This window comes from Salmo salar, chromosome ssa06, assembly GCF_905237065.1.
Source record: "Salmo salar chromosome ssa06, Ssal_v3.1, whole genome shotgun sequence".
In the NCBI taxonomy this organism is placed as follows: Eukaryota; Metazoa; Chordata; class Actinopteri; order Salmoniformes; family Salmonidae; genus Salmo; species Salmo salar.
In genome coordinates this window covers 22,807,882-22,831,434 of record NC_059447.1, presented here as the reverse complement: position 1 = coordinate 22,831,434, position 23,553 = coordinate 22,807,882, and the positions used below count along the sequence as shown (strand labels likewise).

Below are 23,553 nucleotides of genomic sequence, written 5' to 3'. Positions count from 1 at the left end.
TTCTCTGACGAAACATCTTTACGACACTCAAAGTAAACACAAACTGCTTTACTGCAGCACTAAACATGGTGTCCCAATTTAGCGGTGTTTTGCAGTTGACAGATCTAGATGATTTTATCACTCCTTCCCAGGTAAATAACACTTAACCATACAACAATCAGGTTATTAAACACGTTTTACATAATTTTAGCATATGTATAATGTGGTTATTTTAATGTTAACGACCCACTGGTCGCCATTCTCAATAGCTAGTTAACGTTAGCTAGCTAGCTACTGTAGTTAGCTAACCTCTAAAGTACTGGCTAGCTGTCAAATAGAGTATTATCTGTCCAACTTCCAAATGCGTATATTGCGTTATTGGCATTGCTGTGTAAATTGATTGACGCAATGGTGGTTTTCAATTGAACGCGCTTGTGTTCTTTTTTTAACCTAGTTAACTTGTAGCGGACGCTGGTGGGGGAGCTTTAGGAGGACGGGCTCATTGTAATGACTGAAATGAGATCATTAGAATGGATTCAGACGTTGTTTCCTTCTAGCCTCCTCTACTACCTAGTTGATTTGCTCTCTCGCTAAGTAGCTAGGTCATCGAAATGACATGTGACTCATTTGACTAGCTAACGTTAACTTCCTAGGTTGAAGAACTTAGCTAAAGATGTCCACTTTTATCTGTCATCAGACAGACACACCATTAGTTCCTTTTACTTTAATTTAATTGGTCCTTGTACTGTAAGCACCTGGATGTGACTAAGCTAGCTAGTATTGTTTGTGATTGTACTTTCCCCCCTAAACTGATTGCTACTTGCTCCCCTTTCCTTTCTTAGGAATGTGTGAAACCAGTCAAGGTGGAGAAGAAGCAAGGCAGATCTGTGGCTAAAATTCAAATAGAAGATGATGGGAGCTATTTCCAGGTTAAACAGGTGCGTATGCTTCAATGTTTCCCACATAGTGACCACAGCTGGAGCTGTGATGTTACATTGACTAACATGTCAACTAGCATGAGCCTACTTCACTAAGGGTGAATCTCAAAACTCTCTTGTTACTCTTCTCATCTCGCCTTCACCTGAACTTGTTCTGAAGACACAGGATCGGTAAAAGCAATATGGCTGCCTTATGGGATTTCAAATTAATTTGAGTAGCGGATGCTACTTTTTGAGAGACACATTTTCTTTCTCACTGTTAACCTACAGTACAATATTACTCCATCTTGTTCTTTGTGTCTCCAGGATGGTGGAAAGCAGAAGCTGGAGAAAGCTAAGATCACTCTGAATGACTGCCTGGCCTGCAGTGGCTGCATCACCTCAGCTGAGAGTGTCCTTATCACACAGCAGAGTCATGAAGAGATCTACAGGGTGCTACGCAACAACAAGGTAGGTGTGTGTGTGTGTGTGTTGTCATCCATCTGAAGACCCACAAACAGGACCCACCAGTCATACTCAACCCAGCGTGTTTAGGGATGATGATGGTGTCTGTATCTGTCTCCCCTGTGTGTAACTAGTCTCCCTTCATCTCCCCAGCAGGCAGGTGTAGCAGAGCAGAAGGTGGTGGTGGTGTCTGTGTCCCCACAGTCCAGAGCCTCCCTGGCAGCACGCTACGGCCTGAGCAGCAGTGAGGCAGGCAGGAGGCTGACCGCCTTCTTCAAGGGTCTGGGTGAGTGCGAAGGTTAAAAGATAAACCATTGTGTATCTGTGTAATATAGGGCATCGGTTTATCTGACACATTAGTGAGATACATTATATTTAGATAAAATATACTGACTGGTGTGACTGTTGTGTTTCAGGGGTTCACCACGTGTTTGACACCAGCTTCAGCAGGACCTTCAGCCTGTTGGAGAGTCAGAGAGAGTTTGTGGAGCGGTTCCATCGGAAGGAGCAAGACAAGCAGGCCCTGCCCATGCTGGCCTCTGCCTGCCCAGGTAACCAGTTATACCTCAACACCTTAACTAGCCCCTGATTATCTCCAGGCCTGAATCCTTCCAATAGAACTTCAGAAACCAGGGCCCAATTTCACAAAGTTCTTCAGATTAGAAATGGGTGGGTGATTATATTTGTCCTGTTTCACACATGTACAAGTGAGTATTAATTGGAAATGTGTTTTTTGCATATCCCAACTCCCTCTGAGACACCCTCGGAGAGTGGGGTCACGGCCAGAACAGGGAATAAGAGGGGGGACAGTTCATCTCCTACTCTGAGACACTTTATAAATACAGGCCCTGGTCTCTTCCAGGTCCAGTAATAATACAGGCTTGTGTTCAGGTTCATTAATAATACAGGCTTGTGTTGTCTTCTGGTTCATTAATAATACAGGCTTGTGTTGTCTTCAGGTTCATTAATAATACAGGCTTGTGTTGTCTTCAGGTTCATTAATAATACAGGCTTGTGTTGTCTTCAGGTTCATTAATAATACAGGCTTGTGTTGTCTTCAGGTTCATTAATAATACAGGCTTGTCTTCAGGTTCATTAATAATACAGGCTTGTGTTGTCTTCAGGTTCATTAATAATACAGGCTTGTGTTGTCTTCAGGTTCATTAATAATACAGGCTTGTCTTCAGGTTCATTAATAATACAGGCTTGTGTTGTCTTCAGGTTCATTAATAATACAGGCTTGTGTTGTCTTCTGGTTCATTAATAATACAGGCTTGTCTTCAGGTTCATTAATAATACAGGCTTGTGTTGTCTTCAGGTTCATTAATAATACAGGCTTGTCTTCAGGTTCATTAATAATACAGGCTTGTCTTCAGGTTCATTCATAATACAGGCTTGTGTTGTCTTCAGGTTCATTAATAATACAGGCTTGTGTTGTCTTCAGGTTCATTAATAATACAGGCTTTGTCTTCAGGTTCATTAATAATACAGGCTTTTGTCTTCAGGTTCATTAATAATACAGGCTTTTGTCTTCAGGTTCATTAATAATACAGGCTGTTTGTCTTCAGGTTCATTAATAATACAGGCTTGTGTTGTCTTCAGGTTCATTAATAATACAGGCTTGTCTTCAGGTTCATTAATAATACAGGCTTGTGTTGTCTTCAGGTTCATTGATAATACAGGCTTGTGTTGTCTTCAGGTTCATTAATAATACAGGCTTGTGTTGTCTTCAGGTTCATTAATAATACAGGCTTGTGTTGTCTTCAGGTTCATTGATAATACAGGATTGTGTTCAGATTCGTTAATAATACAGGCTTGTGTTCAGGTCCAGTAATAATACAGGCTTGTGTTGTCTTCAGGTTCATTAATAATACAGGCTTGTCTTCAGGTTCATTAATAATACAGGCTTGTGTTGTCTTCTGGTTCATTAATAATACAGGCTTGTCTTCAGGTTCATTAATAATACAGGCTTGTCTTCAGGTTCATTAATAATACAGGCTTGTCTTCAGGTTCATTAATAATACAGGCTTGTGTTCAGGTTCATTAATAATACAGGCTTGTGTTCAGGTTCATTAATAATACAGGCTTGTGTTCAGGTTCATTAATAATACAGGCTTGTGTTGTCTTCAGGTTCATTAATAATACAGGCTTGTGTTGTCTTCAGGTTCATTAATAATACAGGCTTGTCTTCAGGTTCATTAATAATACAGGCTTGTCTTCAGGTTCATTAATAATACAGGCTTGTCTTCAGGTTCATTAATAATACAGGCTTGTGTTGTCTTCAGGTTCATTAATAATACAGGCTTGTCTTCAGGTTCATTAATAATACAGGCTTGTGTTGTCTTCTGGTTCATTAATAATACAGGCTTGTGTTGTCTTCAGCTTCATTGATAATACAGGCTTGTCTTCAGGTTCATTAATAATACAGGCTTGTCTTCAGGTTCATTAATAATACAGGCTTGTGTTGTCTTCAGGTTCATTAATAATACAGGCTTGTGTTGTCTTCAGGGTCATTAATAATACAGGCTTTGTCTTCAGGTTCATTAATAATACAGGCTTTTGTCTTCAGGTTCATTAATAATACAGGCTTGTCTTCAGGTTCATTAATAATACAGGCTTGTGTTGTCTTCTGGTTCATTAATAATACAGGCTTGTGTTGTCTTCAGGTTCATTGATAATACAGGCTTGTCTTCAGGTTCATTAATAATACAGGCTTGTGTTGTCTTCAGGTTCATTAATAATACAGGCTTGTGTTGTCTTCAGGTTCATTAATAATACAGGCTTGTCTTCAGGTTCATTAATAATACAGGCTTGTGTTGTCTTCAGGTTCATTAATAATACAGGCTTGTGTTGTCTTCAGGTTCATTAATAATACAGGCTTGTGTTGTCTTCAGGTTCATTAATAATACAGGCTTGTCTTCAGGTTCATTAATAATACAGGCTTGTCTTAGGTTCATTAATAATACAGGCTTGTCTTCAGGTTCATTAATAATACAGGCTTGTGTTGTCTTCTGGTTCATTAATAATACAGGCTTTTTGTCTTCAGGTTCATTAATAATACAGGCTTGTTTGTCTTCAGGTTCATTAATAATACAGGCTTGTGTTGTCTTCAGGTTCATTAATAATACAGGCTTGTGTTGTCTTCAGGTTCATTAATAATACAGGCTTGTCTTCAGGTTCATTAATAATACAGGCTTGTGTTGTCTTCAGGTTCATTGATAATACAGGCTTGTGTTCAGATTCGTTAATAATACAGGCTTGTCTTCAGGTCCAGTAATAATACAGGCTTGTGTTGTCTTCAGGTTGGATCTGCTATGCAGAGAAAACCCATGGAGAGTTCATCCTGCCCTACGTCAGCTCCACCCGCTCCCCACAGCAGATGATGGGCTCTCTGGTGAAGGGCTTCTTCGCTGGCCAGCAGGTTGGTAGGGGCTCATTGACACTAGAGTCCTGCATGGGTCTGTTTTTTGGAGCCGCACCCGCCCCGCTCCAGCCACATAAATTCTGAGCCTACCCGACATCAAGAGAGATCTTTCTGTGCAATCTGACCGAGCCGCATAAAATTGTTCTGCGAGCTGATCCGTTAACCCGCCAAATAACATCTATTTATTTAGTGTTTGTGACTCCTGTGTAGTAGGCTAATATTCTTCTTCCGTGCATGAATGAATTTGTCTGCATGTCTATTCAACATGAATTAAGAACAATATATATTTTTTCTTCACAATGCAATGCGGCACATTGACAACTCAAATCGCTTTGAAAAGCCTTCCAAATAGCCTTCTTACCTCATGAAAGCCTATAGCCAACATAACAAAACAAGACCTTTACATTCAATATTGTTTAGATAATCAAATAATTTAATTGAACCTTAAAGGGATTCTCTGGTACTTTTGTATACTTTTTAGCCAGTAGTTCTGAAAGTAGCATCCACGAGCTAAAAGTGGTCCCCGAAAATGGTGTACTACATAACATATTTGCAGATATGTGCTCCACGTCATTGCTCTCTCTCTTGTTCTGCTGTGTGTGATTCTTGCTAGTTGTCACTCAAATAGCGATGGGCTGAATCTCATTGGCTGGAACTTGAATTGCTAGGGGGCTGGCCCATGTGGGGGGAAGTTAGGGAAAATGGCGCAACACAGCTTCCAGAAAACAGTTGCTTTTAAACTAGGGATTTTGTGGTTAATTGAGGTAAGACAGTAATTCTGCTCATAGATTATGCGTATATAAACTACACATTGACACATCCAGCCCAAAGCGGAAGGTTTAAAAAAGATTGACAAGTCACTAAACTACCTGAGCATGTCTTTCCCAGAGTAATTTATTTACTAGGCTACACTTTTACCAGCAGCACTGGTTTAAACGTTATATGGCCTGCGTATGGTCTAAATGTACGAAAGCCTGAATTAACATAATCATTCACTAATAATTAACTGAATTATCGTAAACAAATACCTGCTTGCACTTTTTGCAGGCTGTGCGTCCATCTACCAAGTTGTTGACCTTGTCCAAAATCCTTCCAAAGCGGGGATTTCACTCGCGCAGCACCTGTTTCCACGATTGTGTATTCCCCCATCATAACTTTTAATTTCTTTATTTGTCCTGTTATGTTAGCCATTTTCGCATTAGATAGGCTAGCCAGGGAAAGTCAACTTGGCAATGTATTCTTATGTGGGGGAAGGGAACATAAGCTCTGCATGTGGACAAATTAAAATGTTTCTGCATCACACAAATAATGGACAGTTCCCTGCTCCACACTTTCACTGCGTGTGTGGCTGGTAGCCTTCTATGTCTGCCTCACCGCTCACAGAATGGAATTCACATAATGCAAAAAGACAAGCTCCTGGGTTTGTAAAAAAAATGTGTTTTCTTGATTTAAAAAGTTTCTGACCTGCAATATAATTGTTCTGAACTGGAAGCCGACCCCAGCTGATGATGCAGGAGTCTGACATTCAGCGATGCAGACTGCAGGGTTAAATATCTAGACGTTAGTTATGGAATAGACTAAATGGAGTCAGGTGATATAGATCAGAGATGTAGAGTAACTTTTAATAGATTTGGATGATGATTCTATCATGTCTGTATAGTAGGATGAGATCTTCTAAAGGATATGACTGACAGGTGTGTGTTGTTGTTGCAGGGCCTGAACCCTCAGCAGATCTACCATGTGACTGTGATGCCCTGCTATGATAAGAAACTGGAGGCCTCCAGGCCTGACTTCTACCTGGAGGAGGATGACACCAGAGAGGTGGACTGTGTCATCACTTCAGGTAGGGAGGACATTAAACCACTATGGCAGATAGTATTCAAAGTGTGTCTGTGTGTGTTTTCCATTTTGAAACACGTTTTTAAATGTACATTTTCTGATGTGTGTTTCTGTTTATTTCATGACAGGAGAAGTTCTGAAGATGCTAGAGGAAGAGAAAGTGTTGCTCAGTGATGTGGAGCCAGCCCCATTAGATACAATGTAAGGGTTTGAACCTCATCTTTTACATATAAATGAATACATACTTGCGTGTCAGGAGAACTCCAGAAGGTGTGTGTGTGCAGTGTGCGTCAGGAGAACTCCACACTTGCTGATGTGTGTGTGGACTTGTGTCCCTGCAGGTTCAGCAGTGTGTGTGGTGATGAGTTGCTGGGCCATGCAGGGAGCGGTTCAGGAGGATACCTCCATCATGTGTTCACACACGCTGCCAGACAGCTGTTTGGAGAGGAGGTGAAGGAGCTCACCTACAAGACACTCAAGTAAGTCAGTCGGGCCCTGCAGTATTAAAGCCCTGTTAGGAGCCCACCTCTGCTAATTGGTTAGCTTTCACTTAGTTGTGTCAACTGTGAAATAGTGCAGGCAAAATACTCAGTCTCTCTTCATTTCCACGAGATGTGCAGGGAAGTCTGTCTCTGCTTCCTGTCAGCCATGGAAGTATAGATTTGTTGAGAAGAATAACCCTGAGATTAGAGCAAGTTTAAGAAACAGGGGTTTCTGATTGGACAAATCCAAGAAGTCCTTCCCTGTTTGTCTGATTTCTTGCATTTGGTGCCTAATGAACACAAGCCTGATTAACCTGTCCCCTTTAGGAACAAGGACTTCCAGGAGGTGACCCTGGAAAGGGACGGTGTGGTCGTGCTGCGTTTTGCCGCAACCTACGGTTTCCGCAACATCCAGAACCTGGTGCAGAAACTCAAGAGGGGAAAGTCATCCTACCACTTCGTAGAGGTCATGGCCTGTCCGTCAGGTGAGGAAAGAGGAGGCTTTGTTTGTTGGTTTACATTTGCGTTTAATATAAACACAAGATACTATATACAAATGCATGTTTTTTTTCTTCCCACATTCAAGAGGGTGGAATTAAATTATAATGTCTTGTCCATTTATTTGTTTACTGCTATGGTTGAAGTCTCTATTCTACATTTGCACAGAAGCTACCACAGGCAGCAGCTAGTATTAGAAAGCACACTGCATGAATTCCCCTGAGGAATGGTTCCTGTATGTAATGGCATTTTTTTGGTTCAAGTCAAAGTTGACTTACAAAAAAATTTAAGGTGAAATTAGGATTTTATTTTAGGAATAAGGCTTGTTTTTCTTTTGAAGCCAGAAGGAGGCTAGTATCAGCTACATTTATGCCTTTACTAGACTATGGGGATATTTTATATATGAATGCTTCCGCTCAGTGTTTGAGATCAATTGACACCCTTTACCAAGGCACTTTGAGATTTATTTTAAACTGCAAAACCCTTATGCACCACTGCACTTTGTATACCAGGGTTGGCTGGCCTTCTCTAGTCACTCGTAGGCTCAGTCACTGGTATACTTTTATTTACAAAGCCATTTTGAGTTTACTACCTTTTTATTTGGCCATTTTTATTGTTCAGAAATGTGGTGGGTGCTCTCTTCGTTCGCTGGACTTTATCCTACTAACTGTTCCAAATGTCCGAACTGAATTTGGTAAAAGGGCTTTTATGTACTCTGCGCCATCGTCTTGGAACGCCTTACAAAATACTTTTAAACTGGAAGAACTTGTCCTGATTGGTATTTTTAAATCACTGATGAATGATCTTGAGTCTGATTCCCTGACCTGTCAATGTTTTTAATTTGCTGTTTTTGATTTTGTTATACTCTGTGAATTCTATGGTTTTTACTAGATTACTTGTAGTTTTTCATGTTGTTTGTCTGTAATTTTTGTAATGACTTGGCGCTGCCTATCTTGGCCAGGACGCTCTTGAAAAAGAGATTTTAAATCTCAATGAGCCCTTCCTGGTTAAATAAAGGTTAAATAAAAATAAAAAGTGAACTTGTAAAACCAGTTGTGTGTTGTGTTTCCTCACTGTGTGTGTATACAGGTTGTCTGAATGGGGGAGGCCAGGTGAAGCCCTTACCAGAGCAGAACAACAAGGAGTTGCTGCAGCAGGTGGAGGATCTGTACAGGGAGGAGCGCCCTCTAGTGCCAGAGGAGGACCAGCGCGTGGCAGAGCTGTACCAGTCCTGGCTACAGAGTGTAGGAGAGGAGAGAGCCAGGGAGCTGCTGCACACACAATACCATGCAGTGGAGAAGGCCACCAACGGACTCCTTGTCAAATGGTGAAGAAGAGGGTGAAAAGATGTTGAAGGGTTTCTGTAAGTGAATGGTCTGTCCTCAAGTGTCAGGGTGCATCTCAATAGTCTAAAGTAGCCTCCTATGTTTCATCTCCATTGAGTTGAACACAGGTTAGGTGGAAGCGACATGGCCGGTTCTTGTTGGGTATTTTCTGTCACCTGTCTAGTTCTTTAATATCAGTAGAAATAAAGAAAAAGGCATGATAGGACATTTATTTTGTCTATTGAGATGCATCCCTATTCTAGGATTATTTGAACCATTGAGTGAATTAACAAAACTTGACCTTGGGTCAATGTTTATGCCCTATCTGTACTGGATGACTGAGTTTAGCACTTTCCTTCCGTCTCTTTCGTGTCTCTCTCCTCCCTCTCTGCTTTTAAGGACCCCTCATCTCTTTTCTCTGTCTATCCATTCCTCTGTTATCTATCCTTCTGTCTGTGCTTAAAGGACTGTCTGTCAGGTCAAATAGAGCATTATCGCCAAGTGCTTAATTACTGTGGTGGCCTGTCATTTATTTATACCAACATAAAGCCTGTATACATTCAGGCTATAGATTCTATATGCACAAGCTAATTCATACCAGACCACTGGGAATAATGTTGTTGGATAATTATTACTACATTTAAGTGTGCACTAATTATGAATACAGCAGTACATTCTGTTATTTCACTTGTATGCACTGAAAAGTATTTGTTGTACTCTTGAAATGTTTTCTGATGGAATTCTAAACAAATATTTTAGTTTAAATGTATATCATTTCTGCCGTATTTATAATGAAAATCTATGATCCATATTTTGCATATTAAAATGTTACATTAGTGTAACTTTCAAGTACGTTATTCTCCATGTACCAGCAGTCATTGATATACATACTGACACGCTTTACTTGATACAAAGGAACAGTTTTAGCTGTAGAAATGAGCGTACACTTTAAATATTTACATTCATGTTTTCAGTGTTTTCTTCCTTTGTATGGCATGGTGAGAACAAGAAGCACACACCTTCATACAGTATGCTCTGTCAGTTAAGCAGCTAGGTTAAACCATTTAATATGGACTAAGTAATATAAGCAATATGTCAAAATATATTGCTTATATATTAAACAACGTTTAGCAGCTCTTATTATAGATGTGTGGTGAAATGTTAATACAGAATGTCAAGCAAACATCACCGTTTTACCAAGAAATATGCAAGCGGGTAATAGTCATTAGGGATATGAATCTCTCACAAATATGAAATGAAATGTTAGGCCAACAATAGAATAAATCTGCTTTATTGCTTTTTCTGTGAAAGAGACATTGGAGCTTTTAATAAAACCTATGCATCACGAACTTCACATCGGCACTCAAAAAATCCTGATGTGTGTGTGTATATATATATACACATACATGGAGCTTTTGATTAACAACGAGCATAAGTGGTCTTATTCTCTATAGTATGAGAGATGTTTGGAAGCGCTTCAGTCTTGATTTTCTATATGTCCAACAATCACACTAAAGTAGCCCTGGCTTCTCTAAAGGGACTATACACAAACCTCTGAAATATTGTCTTGAGTGAATATACCATATTAAAGTAATAAAACACTTGATAAGAAAACTTTATACAGAGACAAAAAGTCATTTACAAACTTTGCACATTAAGACAACTTAGTCAAGCTTCTCCCTGCTTTCTATAGTTCTGTTTTTCTTCTGCATATGAGCATTGTTGGGGGTTTATTAAAATATTTTACACATTACAGAATATCAATACTGTATTCACTCTACATCAAACTGTACATTTCAGTAATCAAACCTGATTAAAAGCTAAATTAAAACTTTATTCAAGATTCTTAAATCAATCTTTTGCAATACAGATCAAATTTTATTCTGTAAATCCAGTTTATACACAATCACCAGTCTTCCTTGTGACAAGACTACAATATTTTGTTTTGCTTGATGCTTGCATTAGGTCTACAAGCTAATGTACAGAAGGTTGAAATGAAGTAAATACAGTATTTTATGTAGTGAATGAAACAGGTAGGAAATATTTTGCCATAGTTGTTAGTAACAGGTCGCAGTGCGCTGTTACGCATGTAGTGGAACGGATTTCACTAGACTCCATTCTGCAGTCACTCCTTGGGGACCCGGAAGCCATCTTTCTCCTTACGGAGACTCCTCATGGTTTCAACAGGGTCATTCTGCCCAGCATGCTCTTGCACAGACTTCTCTCTGGAATAGAAAGGAAAGAATATGTCACTTAAATTATTTCACTACATACAGAGTGAGCATTGGCACTTTCATTTCCATGCTAAAATCCTCTCCCTCATCTTCCCTGCATTCCTCTATGACACAAAGCTCAAGGGGCACTTGTGGATTGTCTGATGCTCGTATAAGAGATCAGTGCTTCTTGTGCCCACTTGAGCGAGTGCTTTATAAAAATGGCTGAATCATCAGTTGTCCTTACTTCACTCTCATAAAGGGGTTGAATTTGAATTCTTCAGCCACAGTGGAGGGGATGGTGGGTTCTCCATTAAGGACCTTCTCCTACGGATTTAATAAAAAGCAGATTATACATTTTCTTGATTACATTAAAGATCGCCATGGCCATGTGTTCACACACACAAAAAATGTCCAATGCAGCTGTTTATCTCAATATAATTTCTGGGTAACAATTAAGTCAATTACTGTGATTTTAATTGACAACAATGGTCAAAAATAGCTTCTTAGCAAAAGGGACATTTCTAAATATTTAGCTATGACTGTCTTGGAGTGGTCTGAGTGGGAGGGGAAAACTGAACATTTGTTGTTATTGGCAGAGAGGTTTGGAACCCTTTCTTATTGGTCTATTAACTAATTTACCGCATGGTGATTTCACCATGGAAGGCCAAAACTCCATCCTACCAAAAACAGCAGAAATTTCAGACAATCTTTTAAAAGCAGCTCTTACACTAAGGGCATTAATCATAATTTGTACAATTTCACATTATTATTCCAACCTCTGAGGAAATGTATATAAAACCCAGGGAAATCATGTTTTTGACTGCACTGGGCCTTTAATGAAATGCATCATGATATACCTTTGCCCACGCTAGTTTTTTCTTGATGACCTCGTTGTCAGGCTCCACATGTTGAGCGAACTTCAGATTGTTGACGGTGTACTCATGACCACAGTAAACACGCTGGAACACAAACAACACTATTGTTCCCATCTGCTGCGTGACCAAGCACGTGTGCTGATAAACTTTGTCGTGTTAACACCACAGAGTTTGTCAGGACACGTGCTTGGTCACATATAATGTAATAGTAACTGACCTTTTCTAACCTATAAAGACAGACACTGAATAGTGTTAATCCATTAGCTGTCATTACATGTAAAGAAAGTTATATCTAGAAGTTGATTTTTAACACTGCGCGATAGCGGTATATTTACTGTTTCAGGGGGCAGACGTCCCAGCACATCTATCAATGCCCTGTACATCTGTTCAGCTGTACCCTCAAAAAACTTCCCACAGCCAGCAACAAACAGTGTGTCCCCTAAACAGGAAGATAACAAGTGTCAAAGGGCATCCATGAAAATCTGCTGATTTAATAATACATAGATAACTACTGTAGGTTTACTTAGGTAACTCATGTTTAATGATCAGAACTGTTTAAGGGATTGAAGTCCCCTGTGACTGGAACTGTATTACGACGAGTCTATTCAGACTTCAATAGAGTTCTCCTGGCTTTAAAAAAACGAACAGAAATGAGTTACACACACACACATATATAGAAAAGTATGTGGACACCCCTCCAAATTAGTGGATTCGGCTATTTCAGCCACACCCGTTGCTGACAGGTGTATATAAAAGTTTTTAAAACATTGAGCACACAGCCATGCAATCTCCATAGACAAACATTAGCAGTAGAATGGACTTACTGAAGAGGTCAGTGACTTTCAACGTGGCATCGTCACATGATGCCACCTTTCCAACAAGTCAGTTTGTCAAATTTCTGCCCTGCTAGAGCTGCCCCGGTCAACTGTAAGTGCTGTTATTGTGAAGTGGAAACGTCCAGGAGCAACAATGGCTCAGCCGCGAAGTGGTAGGTCACAAGCTCATGGAACAGGACCACAGAGTGCTGAAGCACATAAAAATCGTCTAACCTCGGTTGCAACACTCACTACCAAGTTCTTAACTGCCTCTGGAAGCAACGTCAGCACAAGAACCGTTTGTCAGGTGCTTCATGAATGGGTTTCCATGGCCTAACAGCCACACACAAGCCTAAGATCACCATTTACAATGCCAAGCATCAGCTGGAGTGGTGTAAAGCTCGTCGCCATTGGACTCTGGAGTCGTGGAAACGCGTTCTCTGGAGTGATGAATCACTCTTCACCATCTGGCAGTTCGACGGACACATCTGGGTTTGCGGATAATAGGAGAACGCTACCTGCCCCAATGCATAGTGCCAACTGTAAAGTTTGGTGGAAGAGAAATAATGGTGTGGGGCTGTTTCTCATGGTTCAGGCTAGGCCCCTTAGTTCCAGTGAAGGGAAATCGTAACACTACAGCATACAATGACATTCTAGACGATTCAACGCTTCCAACTTTGTAGCAACAGTTTGGGAAAGGCCCTTTCCTGTTCCAGCATGACAATGCCCCCGTGCACAAAGAGGTCCATACAGAAATCATTTGTCAAGATCGGTGTCGAAGAACTTGACTGGCCTGCAGAGCCCTGACCTCAACCCCATCAAACACCTTTGGGATGAATTGGAACGCCGGCCTCGTCGCCTAACATCAGTTCCCGACCTCACTAACGCCGTGGCTAAATGGAAGCAAGTCCCCGCAGCAATGTTCCAACATCTAGTGGAAAGCCTTCCCAGAAGAGTGGAGGCTGTTATAGCAACAAAAGGGGGACCAACTCCATATTAATGCGCATGATTTTGGAAAGAGATGTTCGATGAGCAGGTGTCCACATACTTTTGGTCATGTAATGTACCTCAGGAATGGGTGAACAAACAATTGGGAAAGAATGGGGTTTTGGGATAAACGCCGAAAATAAGGTCTGAGGTTAACACAGGCTTAGGAGATCTTATACATTTTGTTCTATGAGAATATCAGTCAGTTAACATGACCTTTATGAATTATGAAGCCTTTATGTGCTGTTTTGATTACTAAATGCTTCAAAATTCACAAAGGGACATCAGCTGATATAGATCATCTCATAGAACAAAACATATAAGATCTCCTAAGACTGTTTACCACAGTAGTTATTTTCGGCTTTTATCCAAAACCCCTATTAATTTCCCATGGGCTTTAGCCAACATGTCATTACTATTGCTCTCTATTACAGTAGGTGATACAGTCAAATTGGAAAGATACCGGTAGCTTACCTGTGAAGACAGCTGGAGGCTCAGTGCTGTTGTCTTTGGTCACAAGGTAGCAAATGTGGCCAGTGGTGTGGCATGGCGTAAACAAACACTTGACTGTAAGTGAACCAACCTGGCAATGAAATAGACAGGTGTTTTAGGCTTGTTATGGTTATTACATAGGTTATTCTGCTGGTAGTAACTCAGCTATAAGGCCTTACTTTGAACGTGTTGGAGTGTTTGACTTTCTTAGTGAGGGCATCCACCCGGTCATCTCCTCCGTACACAGTGAGACCAGGCACCAGCCTCACCATCTTCTCATTGCCTCCCGCATGGTCCCTGTAGAGAGAAGGAGACAACACATGGTACATAGAAATCCTATAATGTCGGTATATCTAATCTCAGTGTTATTGGACTGCTCACAATGGTAATTTCGCTGAGTCATTTGCACTGAGTGATATTCAAAACAATGATTGACAACTTGACTTACCAATGGTGATGGGTGGTCAGAACTGTCGTAAGTCTCACACCGTGCTTTCTGATAGCTTCTACAACCTGAAGAGACAATCAAATGATTATAAAATGTATATACATAATATCCTACTGTTGATCCATCAAAACTAACCTACAGCAGGCTATATTTCATACCTTCACTGGTTCAACTGGGTCTATGATGGCAGCTTCCTTTGACTCCTCATCAATGAGAAGGTACATATAGTTGTCAGTGAGGGCTGGCAGCAGTTCTACCTTCATGTCGCTCTGCGCCACCAGTAAAGACTTCCTTATCGGGATATCAGGAGCTTCCTGGTGTAGAAGGGCTGCTTGGACGTGCGCAGGGGCTACACAATATTTACAATTCATCACATTAGACATAACAGAACTCACTAACCAATTTGTCATCGTAAAAATACAAATAGTTGACATAATATTAACCAATCCATTATCGTGGAAAAATACAGTTCACATACAGGGTAAACAGAAGGTAAACGTGCTTACAATGTACACCAGGGCTACGTGGTTCTTGGAGAACAGCCAAGTAAAGTTTAGCTATTGTAATCCTGTCAGAGAGAGCTTGTTGTCAATTTATTCAAGCTGTCATTCACATGAAAGTAAACAAGTAAGCCAGAGAGCCCAAAGCCAAAGTACTATGGAGTAAGATCAGAATAATAAATAAAAATAACTGGAATCCAATGGTTTGCAAATATTTCGATGCTGCCACATTCTATGCATAGTAGCTAAGCCTTCAGTTCAGTCTGTGTGTGAGAGAATTTTAAGAGGAAATGCCAGACAAGGGGATGATGCAACAGCAGAGGCTTGCTAATCAACACCAGTTAGCTAGCTAGGGACAGCTGCTTCAAAGATATATGGCTGCTTTGACAGTAGCTAGCTAGCATTTGACTACGCTGTGCAAATTACAAATATGAACGCTAGCTAACCTTACGCTGGCGTGTCATCAGTGACAGTTCGTTTAGAAACTTTCAGGGTTGTTATGTAGCTGTGGAAAGAACCTGAAAGATCGGGATGTGAGCGAAACATACCAATTTTATACGTTGCAGCGGCTCCAAGAACGCCAAGAGTGCAGGCACTCGCTACCAGTGACCTGTAAAACATAGCAAGCAACACTGTAGCTGTTTGCTAATATCGCAATCGTATGTACAGGAACCAGACAAGTTTGGTTTAAAGAAGAGTTCCGCCTTCTTTAACGTTGACCTCCACAGATAAGCCAATCGAATGCGGGGGAGTAGCTCGTGAATATCAGCTGATAGGCTGGAGAAAGCGAACCCACGGAACCTTACGACGTCATATTTGTAATCAGGGTTGAGTTTGTAATATATATGCACTAATTTAGCTTCATTGTAATATTTATATAATGCATTTCCTTCGTATCTAAATATCTCATATTTCTGAATGAACTTTTCTTATCATGTCACCTTTTTTGTCCACTCTGGGATACCGTAGGTTTGACAGGTTTGTTCCAGGAAGCTGCAGTGGGCAAAGGTCGTTTTGATGGTAAGAACTGCTTCGGAGCAGCTGTAGACTTGATAAGATTTCTTTACAATGACTTCACGAAATGTATCTCGATTTTGGGAGTGGGGAAAGAAAATCATCTGTGTTGGGAGGAACTACGCCGACCATGCAAAGGAGCTGAATAACGTCGTCCCAACAGAGCCCGTGTTGTTCCTGAAGACTCCATCTGCATATCTGACAGAGGGCTCACCTATCATCATTCCCAAATACTCCAACAGTGTACACCATGAAATCGAGTTGGGGGTGGTCATCGGGAAAGGGGGCACCGCTATCCCCCAATCCTCCGCGATGCAACACGTCGCAGGGTACGCCCTGTGCTTGGATATGACAGCTCGGGATGTCCAGGATGACTGCAAGTCTAAAGGTCTTCCGTGGACTCTGGCCAAAGCGTTCAACACATCTTGTCCCGTCAGTGAATTCATCCCCAAAGAGCGGATACCTGACCTGGGAAACGTAAAGATCTGGCTCAAAGTGAACGGCCAGATGCGCCAGAATGGCTGCACCTCTCAGATGATCTTCTCTATTCCCTTTCTCATCAGCTACATCAGTGAGATCATCACCCTAGAAGAGGGGGATCTGATTCTCACTGGGACTCCCAAGGGTGTATCCGCTGTGCAGGTGCACGATGAACTACATGCTGGCATAGATGATGTTGTCAGCATGACTTTTAAAGTTGGCAGACTTTGACAGATGATTAGCAAACTCTATTAAAATCTGTATTTTATTGTTCATTTCTGTAATTTTCTTTTAATCAGAGCAGAGAGCTGGATGAAATGTATGGAATTACACTGGAGTCATTAGGTAGGCCTGTTTCATGCAGAATGGCCACACTGATCAAGTACATTGTTGCAGTTCTGAAACCAGCAGAGGGCAGTGCTTACTCAAAGATTCTAATACACAATTAACAATGTAGCCTACTGGACAAAAAAATTATTGAGAAAATGGGAAATATGATAGATACAAAACTTGAAGTCTTGTTTTGAATTTCTGGTCCAGTAGATTTCACTAAATCAGATGCTTAACAAGTGGGCCAGGTGTTGATCTTAATCTTATCCTGACCAATTGTTGTTTTCTGGTCTAGACAACAGCCTCCATCACAGCACATCACTGTGATCACAGTTAGAATGTCCGTCTTAAAAATCTTCTCTTTTTCTCCTGTTTGTGAGGAACATTGCCCATGGCATTTTGAACTCCTGTCTACTCTACTATGAATAGGAAAAAAATTCAGGGGATTTTCTCTTACAGGTCCAATCCTCTTCAAAGCCAAAGCAGCCTGAAGAAGTAGTCACATTAAACATTTACAGCCTGTTAATTTATATTGGCGTGCCTTTTATAATCTCAAACATTTCACAGATGAAATTGAGTCTCCACTGCAGTGTCACAGATGAGTGATGTTTGAGACGTGACTTATTGAGAGAGTTTAGGGAGGTTTTTGCTCTAGTTGTGTTGTGGGCCTGCTGCATGTTATCCCATTATAACAGTGGAGAGGAGACTATCTTCATCCACTGGCTTTATGAGACAGCATATTACACCTGTGTTTTTTTTGGAGGTGATCAGAGTATCAGACTTCAGGCCTGAGGTAACCCCTTGTCACCTTCCATCTCCACTTGAATCTCTATCTTTTGAAGAGGAACAGACTAAAGGGCTTTTCACATAACTGAGTCAAACTAACCTGAGCTCTTCTGTACTGAGCTTGCCTGGTTATGTGTCCACCATAGTGGCTAGTTGATATTGATATCGGGTCGGCACGGTAGTGTGAAAATGGTATGATTTCTTTCAACCTGCAACAACTCTCAACGGGAATGTTTCTTGTCATGGGATCAAACAAGTCTTTTTCATTTAGCTTCTTTCCAGGAAAGGACTCCAGATTTTCAGGCTTGTGTAAATTCTGTCTGACTTGATTACAGTCTGTAATTTCTCAGTTTCTCAAATCCACAGTCAAATGTATCCTCTTATCTGTAACTGGCTCGCGCTGTGCGGCTCAACCGTTGTCCATGATGGCGGTAAATAAGGGCCGTGTGGGTCTGCCAGCACTGCCCTCTCCGTAACCACATTCTTCCAGGGGTGTTTAACATCTGTTCCAGGTAGAATTACACTTCTCCCACAGGCCTCTGCTATCAGGATCAATCACAGTCTCAACCTGGCTTGTCCCAGGCCTGTCTCTCCCTGTAACCTGAGTCTGTGTGTAGTATACACCTTCATCATCCCACACCTCAGAGGCATTCTATCACCCAGTCTCACAACTATATGTCCCAGCAGCCTCCAGGGGACTAGGGTTATGTCCAACTTGTTCATCATCATAGCAACTATGAAAGGTTCCGTTCTAATGTCTAAGAATCTCACTGTAGCTGTAACTGTTCCCAACTATCGTCTATGATACAGTCTGGTGAACTATGATTGGGTAATAGCATATGCATGTGTACGCTTTGTGTAGCTACAGGTGCTCCTTTTTACGAGATATGATTATCGTCATCTTAGCTTATATGTGTCTGTGGGTATTATCCTCTAGTCTCCTCTATTAGGCTTGAACAATGAGTTCAAAGCCGAGTGTGGAGCCATGGCTTAGCATTCAGCACAGTGAAATGGCATGTTGTCATCGAGCGAGAGGCCTGAGAAGGTACACTTCTCAGGCCTCAGGGAGTGGATTACCTGCAGTCAGACCACAGCGTGTCTTCAAACCAACCCAACACTCACACACTGACAGTAACAATGATGTCATTCATTGCAGGGCATCAAGCCAGTGGGGTAAAAGTGAGCCAAAGAGTGAAGTCGCTCTTTGAAGAAAGGGAATCCCATTGTGAAAAGAAAACATAATTCTTTCTTTTGAGTGGGGAAACAAAAGCAATTCTGCTGTGGGGTATAACTTTTGCATTTCTACACAAAAATAAGCCCCAAGTTAACATGACCAAATACTGACACTCACCCACTCAGTCACACAAGAAAGGTATCAGTTACCATTTCATTTGTCTGAGATGCTTCCCCTGCATGTGAACGCAGAGGTGAGTGTGGTGGATCTTTAAAAGATGACAGGGCTGGTAGCTGTCATTCCAGGAGCAGGCAGAGGTGAGTGTGTTGGATCTTTAAAAGATGACAGGGCTGGTAGCTGTCATTCCAGGAGCAGGCAGAGGTGAGTGTGGTGGATCTTTAAAAGATGACAGGGCTGGTAGCTGTCATTCCAGGAGCAGGCAGAGGTGAGTGTGGTGGATCTTTAAAAGATGACAGGGCTGGTAGCTGTCATTCCAGGAGCAGGCAGAGGTGAGTGTGGTGGATCTTTAAAAGATGACAGGGCTGGTAGCTGTCATTCCAGGAGCAGGCAGAGGTGAGTGTGTTGGATCTTTAAAAGATGACAGGGCTGGTAGCTGTCATTCCAGGAGCAGGCAGAGGTGAGTGTGGTGGATCTTTAAAAGATGACAGGGCTGGTAGCTGTCGTTCCAGGAGCAGGCAGAGGTGAGTGTGGTGGATCTTTAAAAGATGACAGGGCTGGTAGCTGTCATTCCAGGAGCAGGCAGAGGTGAGGCACACAGGCAGGAAGGAAGGCAGATGAGTTTTGGAGGTTCATTTTACACAGACAGTCTGTATGACACGCTACAAATCAAATCAAATCAAATCAAATTTATTTTTATATAGCCCTTCGTACATCAGCTGATATTCTCAAAGTGCTGTACAGAAACCCAGCCTAAAACCCCAAACAGCAAGCAAAGCATGTGAAAGAAGCACGGTGGCTAGGAAAAACTCCCTAGGAAAAACTCCCTAGAAAGGCCAAAAACCTAGGAAGAAACCTAGAGAGGAACCAGGCTATGAGGGGTGGCCAGTCCTCTTCTGGCTGTGCAGGGTGGATATTAAAACAGAACATGGTCAAAATGTTAAAATGTTAAAATGTTCATAAATGACCAGCATGGTCAAATAATAATAATCATAGTAGTTGTCGAGGGTGCAACAAGCACGTCCGGTGAACAGGTCAGGGTTCCATAGCCGCAGGCAGAACAGTTGAAACTGGAGCAGCAGCACGGCCAACACCTTCATCCATCCTCATCACCCATCAGCAACCCATGACTGGGTGGTAGTGGTAGTAGCAGGTAGGTATCTCTCCTCTCTTGGCTTGAGGACACTGAGTTCCTGCATTTGGGTTCATACAGACAGCAGTTACCACCTTTTTTGTCGATTTCTCACCCCAAGCTCAAGCTCATCTGTAGGCTGGGCGGTGATTGGGAAACAGTAGACAACTTAAAAAATGTTATTGTGTCTGTTCATGTGAAGTCATTTTTCAAGTGTACTATTGAGAAGGTCCTATAGACTTGACTTTGAGAGTCCTATAGAGTTTTTTTTATCCAGTCTTGCCACGTCTGCGTTTAGAAAATGACAGTTCGTGATGTTCTGCTTGCATGCTGTGCTGTATGTATGTCACCAGACTGTACTGTGGTGTGGCCATCCTAAGAAAGCAGACGCCACAGGCACACACAGCTAGTGGAAAGACTGAGTGAGGGAGGATTCAATATCACTTGCATGACAACAAGGCACAGATATGTCCACATGGCAACGAATAAGAAACTATCGAGGAATAGATAGTATGGGATTTCATTGCTGGCGATTAGCTGAGAAAAATTTGTGTGTGTGTGTGTGTGTGTGTGTGTGTGTGTGTGTGTGTGTGTGTCAGTCTAGGAAACCAATAGTTACATAGTTTATCTTCTTGTCCTCTTCATAAATGTCCTAATTAATGACTGAATCTTTGACTATAGTTGATCTCCCACACATGGAAGTAATTACTTTGTGTTCAAGTCAATCCATCATAAAGAATTTATAAGTGGGTGGTTGGGTTTAATAAAACCATGGAACATATCAAGAACCAATTAGTGCTTTATATAGGCATGGCAAAGCTTTACCATAGACTTATATAAAACTAGTCCTATACCATGGAACTTAAATACTGACTTATGGCATGCAGAATGGAGTCCTTGGCAGCTGAAATTGAACCGTGTAACATAACAGGTGTGTACTTCATTAAGGCTTAGCACGGTACCACCTGAAAGGGGGGTACAGCTAGCCTGGTCCCAGATCTGTTTGTGCCACCTTGCCTACTCATATATGGTAATTGTTTGGCCTGACTCCAAACAATGACCATATAGCCTATAGGAGTTGAAAAGACAGCATAATCAGATCTGGGACCATGCTACACTTACAAAAAAAGGGTTCCAAAAGGGTTTTTCGGCTGTCCCCATAGGATAACTATTTATGGCTTCCAGGTAGAATCATTTTTGGTTGCATGTAGAACCTTCTGTAGAAAGAGTTCTACATGGAACCCAAAAGGGTTCTACCTGGAATCAAACAGGGTTCTTCTATAGAACCCTTTTGGGTTCTAGATAGCACCTTTTTTCTAAGAGTGTAGGGCACATCATCTCTGAAGGTACTATGCTACCAATTGAAGACCTAGTCAACGGTTCACTAGGTAGTAGATGTATATTTCGAGGCAATCTCTAGTCTTAAAGAATTCTGTGATATCATTGTGCTTTTCAGATGTTAAGTGATATAGATTCAGTTGTTAGTCAAAACAGAATGCCTGGAATGTGGCGACTGTCAACAGTACTGTAGTAAATCATTTATTTAAAACCCTGTTTATAGTTTCAAGTGTGAAGTTTTCCCATCCAATTGATAATAGCAATTTAGCTCTGCACCTTGCCATTTCTGGGTGTCTGCCATCCTATCAATTTTAATTGTGGAGTTTTCAAAAAAAAAGCCCCAATAAGCTAATTATAAATGACTGGCAACTTGGATGCTTAGTGGTATTGAAGCAAGAGTTTTGTCCTGAAAACAGGTCCACCAAAATAGTATAAAGTCCCATTGTAAAACTTCCTAATCCCCAACTCTAAAAAACACTCCCTGAAACAGGCTTACTCACCACCAATTTAAAGTAAAACCATTTTGAGCCAAATTACTCTGAACAATTAAAGCCAGGGTCACTCTTTTAACAAGATCCAGTGTACTACCCTAACCACAGAGTGTGTGGAAAATGTGTGGAGTCCTTGTAGGACTGTCTTCATTTATGAGTAATCAAAGGAAACCTCTTTTACACTGTAATCCTGCTTTTATCTGGTGTGTACAAATCAGCCTTTTTTCTTCAAACTGAGAACCCTCAAAATCATTTAACCCTCCTCCGTGACTGGTTCTGATTAGTCTGCCATATGCCCATTGTAACGCGTGGGTGCAGAAATCAGGCGCAAAGAGCAGAGGGTAGGAGGAATGCAGTTTAATGCAGGACTGAAAATAAGGTCACGCCAAGACACTAGGCGCAAAACCAGACCGGGCCAAAACAGGACCCACTACAGTGCTGCGTAAAAGCAAAATAACACATCCACCAACACTACACAGGAGAAACAAGCCCGCACAACAGCAAGCTGGCATTACCAGCTTAAATAGCTCCTCATCAAACCTCAACAAGGAACGGGTGAAAACAATCAGACCCAACCAACCAAAAAGGGATCGGTGGCCGCTAGTAGACCGGTGACGACTACCGCAGAGCACCGCCCGAACAGGAAGGGGAACCGCCTTCGGTGGGATTCGTGACACCCATATACGTCTCATCCGTCCCTTACGCAAAATATATAGGTCCCTCATCACGGTTAATCTCCAATAATTACTGGGCTGTAACCGTATCCATGTCAGGTGATTTTCATAAGGGTAAACAAATCGACAATGCTAGGAAGTGATGGCATGCATCAAATTGTGGCCTCAGATTCTTAAGAGCTGCATACCACTAGGGCCACAACAAATTGTCAAGTTGCGGAACGGAAGACGTTAAGGTTTATGAACCTGTAATTTAATTGATGTACTCATTCAGTCATGTACAGGTTTTATAGGTCTACATTGTTAAAACCTCCATCCTCTTCAATGTAAACAAATCAGTCAGAACAGCTGGATCACAGTTTCCCTCTGGGTTTATCTGTGGAATGATCTGTGTATGGAAACTAAAGTGCAATGATTGGTTATTGTACACTACAGTAATACTACAGTCATAGCATCACAGTTTGTCATTTCTGTTGGATAACTTAGTAAAGTCTTCTAAACTCCAAAATCCCCTTTTTGGCTCACGTGTGAGAAATTATGTCTTGGTACTACTGTTTTCACGAATGGGCGCAATGATGTCAGGGTTGTTTTACGATGGCATGTTCAATGTAACCAGGATGGAGTCTTTGACTGTCTACATGATCTGTCACATTACCAGACTTATTAAAGGGTTGAATCATATCTAGCAGATAGAT

The 23,553-nt window shown here is 41.4% G+C and overlaps 3 protein-coding genes across 5 annotated transcripts; 2 read left to right on the top strand and 1 right to left on the bottom strand.

The window, feature by feature from the left end:
- Positions 1 to 39: 39 nt before the first annotated feature.
- Positions 40 to 9,781, top strand: LOC106606697 (cytosolic Fe-S cluster assembly factor narfl-like). 2 transcript variants are annotated; one of them, XM_014203053.2, is made up of 11 exons: positions 40 to 131; positions 822 to 917; positions 1,224 to 1,367; positions 1,518 to 1,647; positions 1,778 to 1,912; positions 4,664 to 4,782; positions 6,499 to 6,628; positions 6,753 to 6,825; positions 6,966 to 7,103; positions 7,434 to 7,591; positions 8,694 to 9,781. In XM_014203053.2, exons 1-11 carry the CDS (start codon positions 66 to 68, stop codon positions 8,933 to 8,935), a joined length of 1,431 nt encoding a protein of 476 aa, XP_014058528.1. In that variant the 5' UTR covers positions 40 to 65; the 3' UTR covers positions 8,936 to 9,781. The 2 variants fall into 2 exon arrangements, with proteins under 2 accessions (XP_014058528.1, XP_014058527.1); XM_014203052.2 differs by having other exon boundaries at positions 1,515 to 1,647.
- A 423-nt stretch (positions 9,782 to 10,204) lies between these two features.
- LOC106606699 (hydroxyacylglutathione hydrolase, mitochondrial) lies at positions 10,205 to 16,010 on the bottom strand. 2 transcript variants are annotated; one of them, XM_014203055.2, is made up of 10 exons: positions 15,811 to 15,982; positions 15,269 to 15,330; positions 14,921 to 15,111; positions 14,763 to 14,827; positions 14,494 to 14,611; positions 14,297 to 14,405; positions 12,356 to 12,459; positions 12,003 to 12,104; positions 11,390 to 11,469; positions 10,205 to 11,154 (listed from the first exon to the last, which is right to left on the bottom strand). In XM_014203055.2, exons 3-10 carry the CDS (start codon positions 15,023 to 15,025, stop codon positions 11,055 to 11,057), a joined length of 783 nt encoding a protein of 260 aa, XP_014058530.1. In that variant the 5' UTR covers positions 15,026 to 15,111; positions 15,269 to 15,330; positions 15,811 to 15,982; the 3' UTR covers positions 10,205 to 11,054. The 2 variants fall into 2 exon arrangements, with proteins under 2 accessions (XP_014058530.1, XP_014058529.1); XM_014203054.2 differs by lacking the exon at positions 15,269 to 15,330 and having other exon boundaries at positions 15,811 to 16,010.
- Positions 16,011 to 16,259: 249 nt separating this feature from the next.
- On the top strand, positions 16,260 to 17,610 carry fahd1 (fumarylacetoacetate hydrolase domain containing 1). Its single transcript, NM_001140945.1, is given in 1 exon segment — positions 16,260 to 17,610. A coding segment is annotated over 1 exon segment (657 nt). The 5' UTR covers positions 16,260 to 16,330; the 3' UTR covers positions 16,988 to 17,610.
- The last annotated feature ends 5,943 nt before the right edge of the window (positions 17,611 to 23,553 follow it).

Excerpts from the sequence above, each read along its gene's own strand:
- LOC106606699 (XM_014203054.2), bottom strand. The coding sequence starts at position 15,883 with ATGTTTTACAGGTCACTGGTAGCGAGTGCCTGCACTCTTGGCGTTCTT. Across the intron at positions 12,460-14,296 it reads GCCTCCAGCTGTCTTCACAG|GGGACACACTGTTTGTTGCT; the intron begins GTAAGCTACCGG and ends CTTCCTGTTTAG. Across the intron at positions 11,155-11,389 it reads AACCCCTTTATGAGAGTGAA|AGAGAAGTCTGTGCAAGAGC; the intron begins GTAAGGACAACT and ends TTTCTATTCCAG.
- LOC106606697 (XM_014203052.2), top strand. The coding sequence starts at position 66 with ATGGTGTCCCAATTTAGCGGTGTTTTGCAGTTGACAGATCTAGATGAT. Across the intron at positions 1,648-1,777 it reads CGCCTTCTTCAAGGGTCTGG|GGGTTCACCACGTGTTTGAC; the intron begins GTGAGTGCGAAG and ends GTTGTGTTTCAG. Across the intron at positions 1,913-4,663 it reads GCTGGCCTCTGCCTGCCCAG|GTTGGATCTGCTATGCAGAG; the intron begins GTAACCAGTTAT and ends TGTTGTCTTCAG.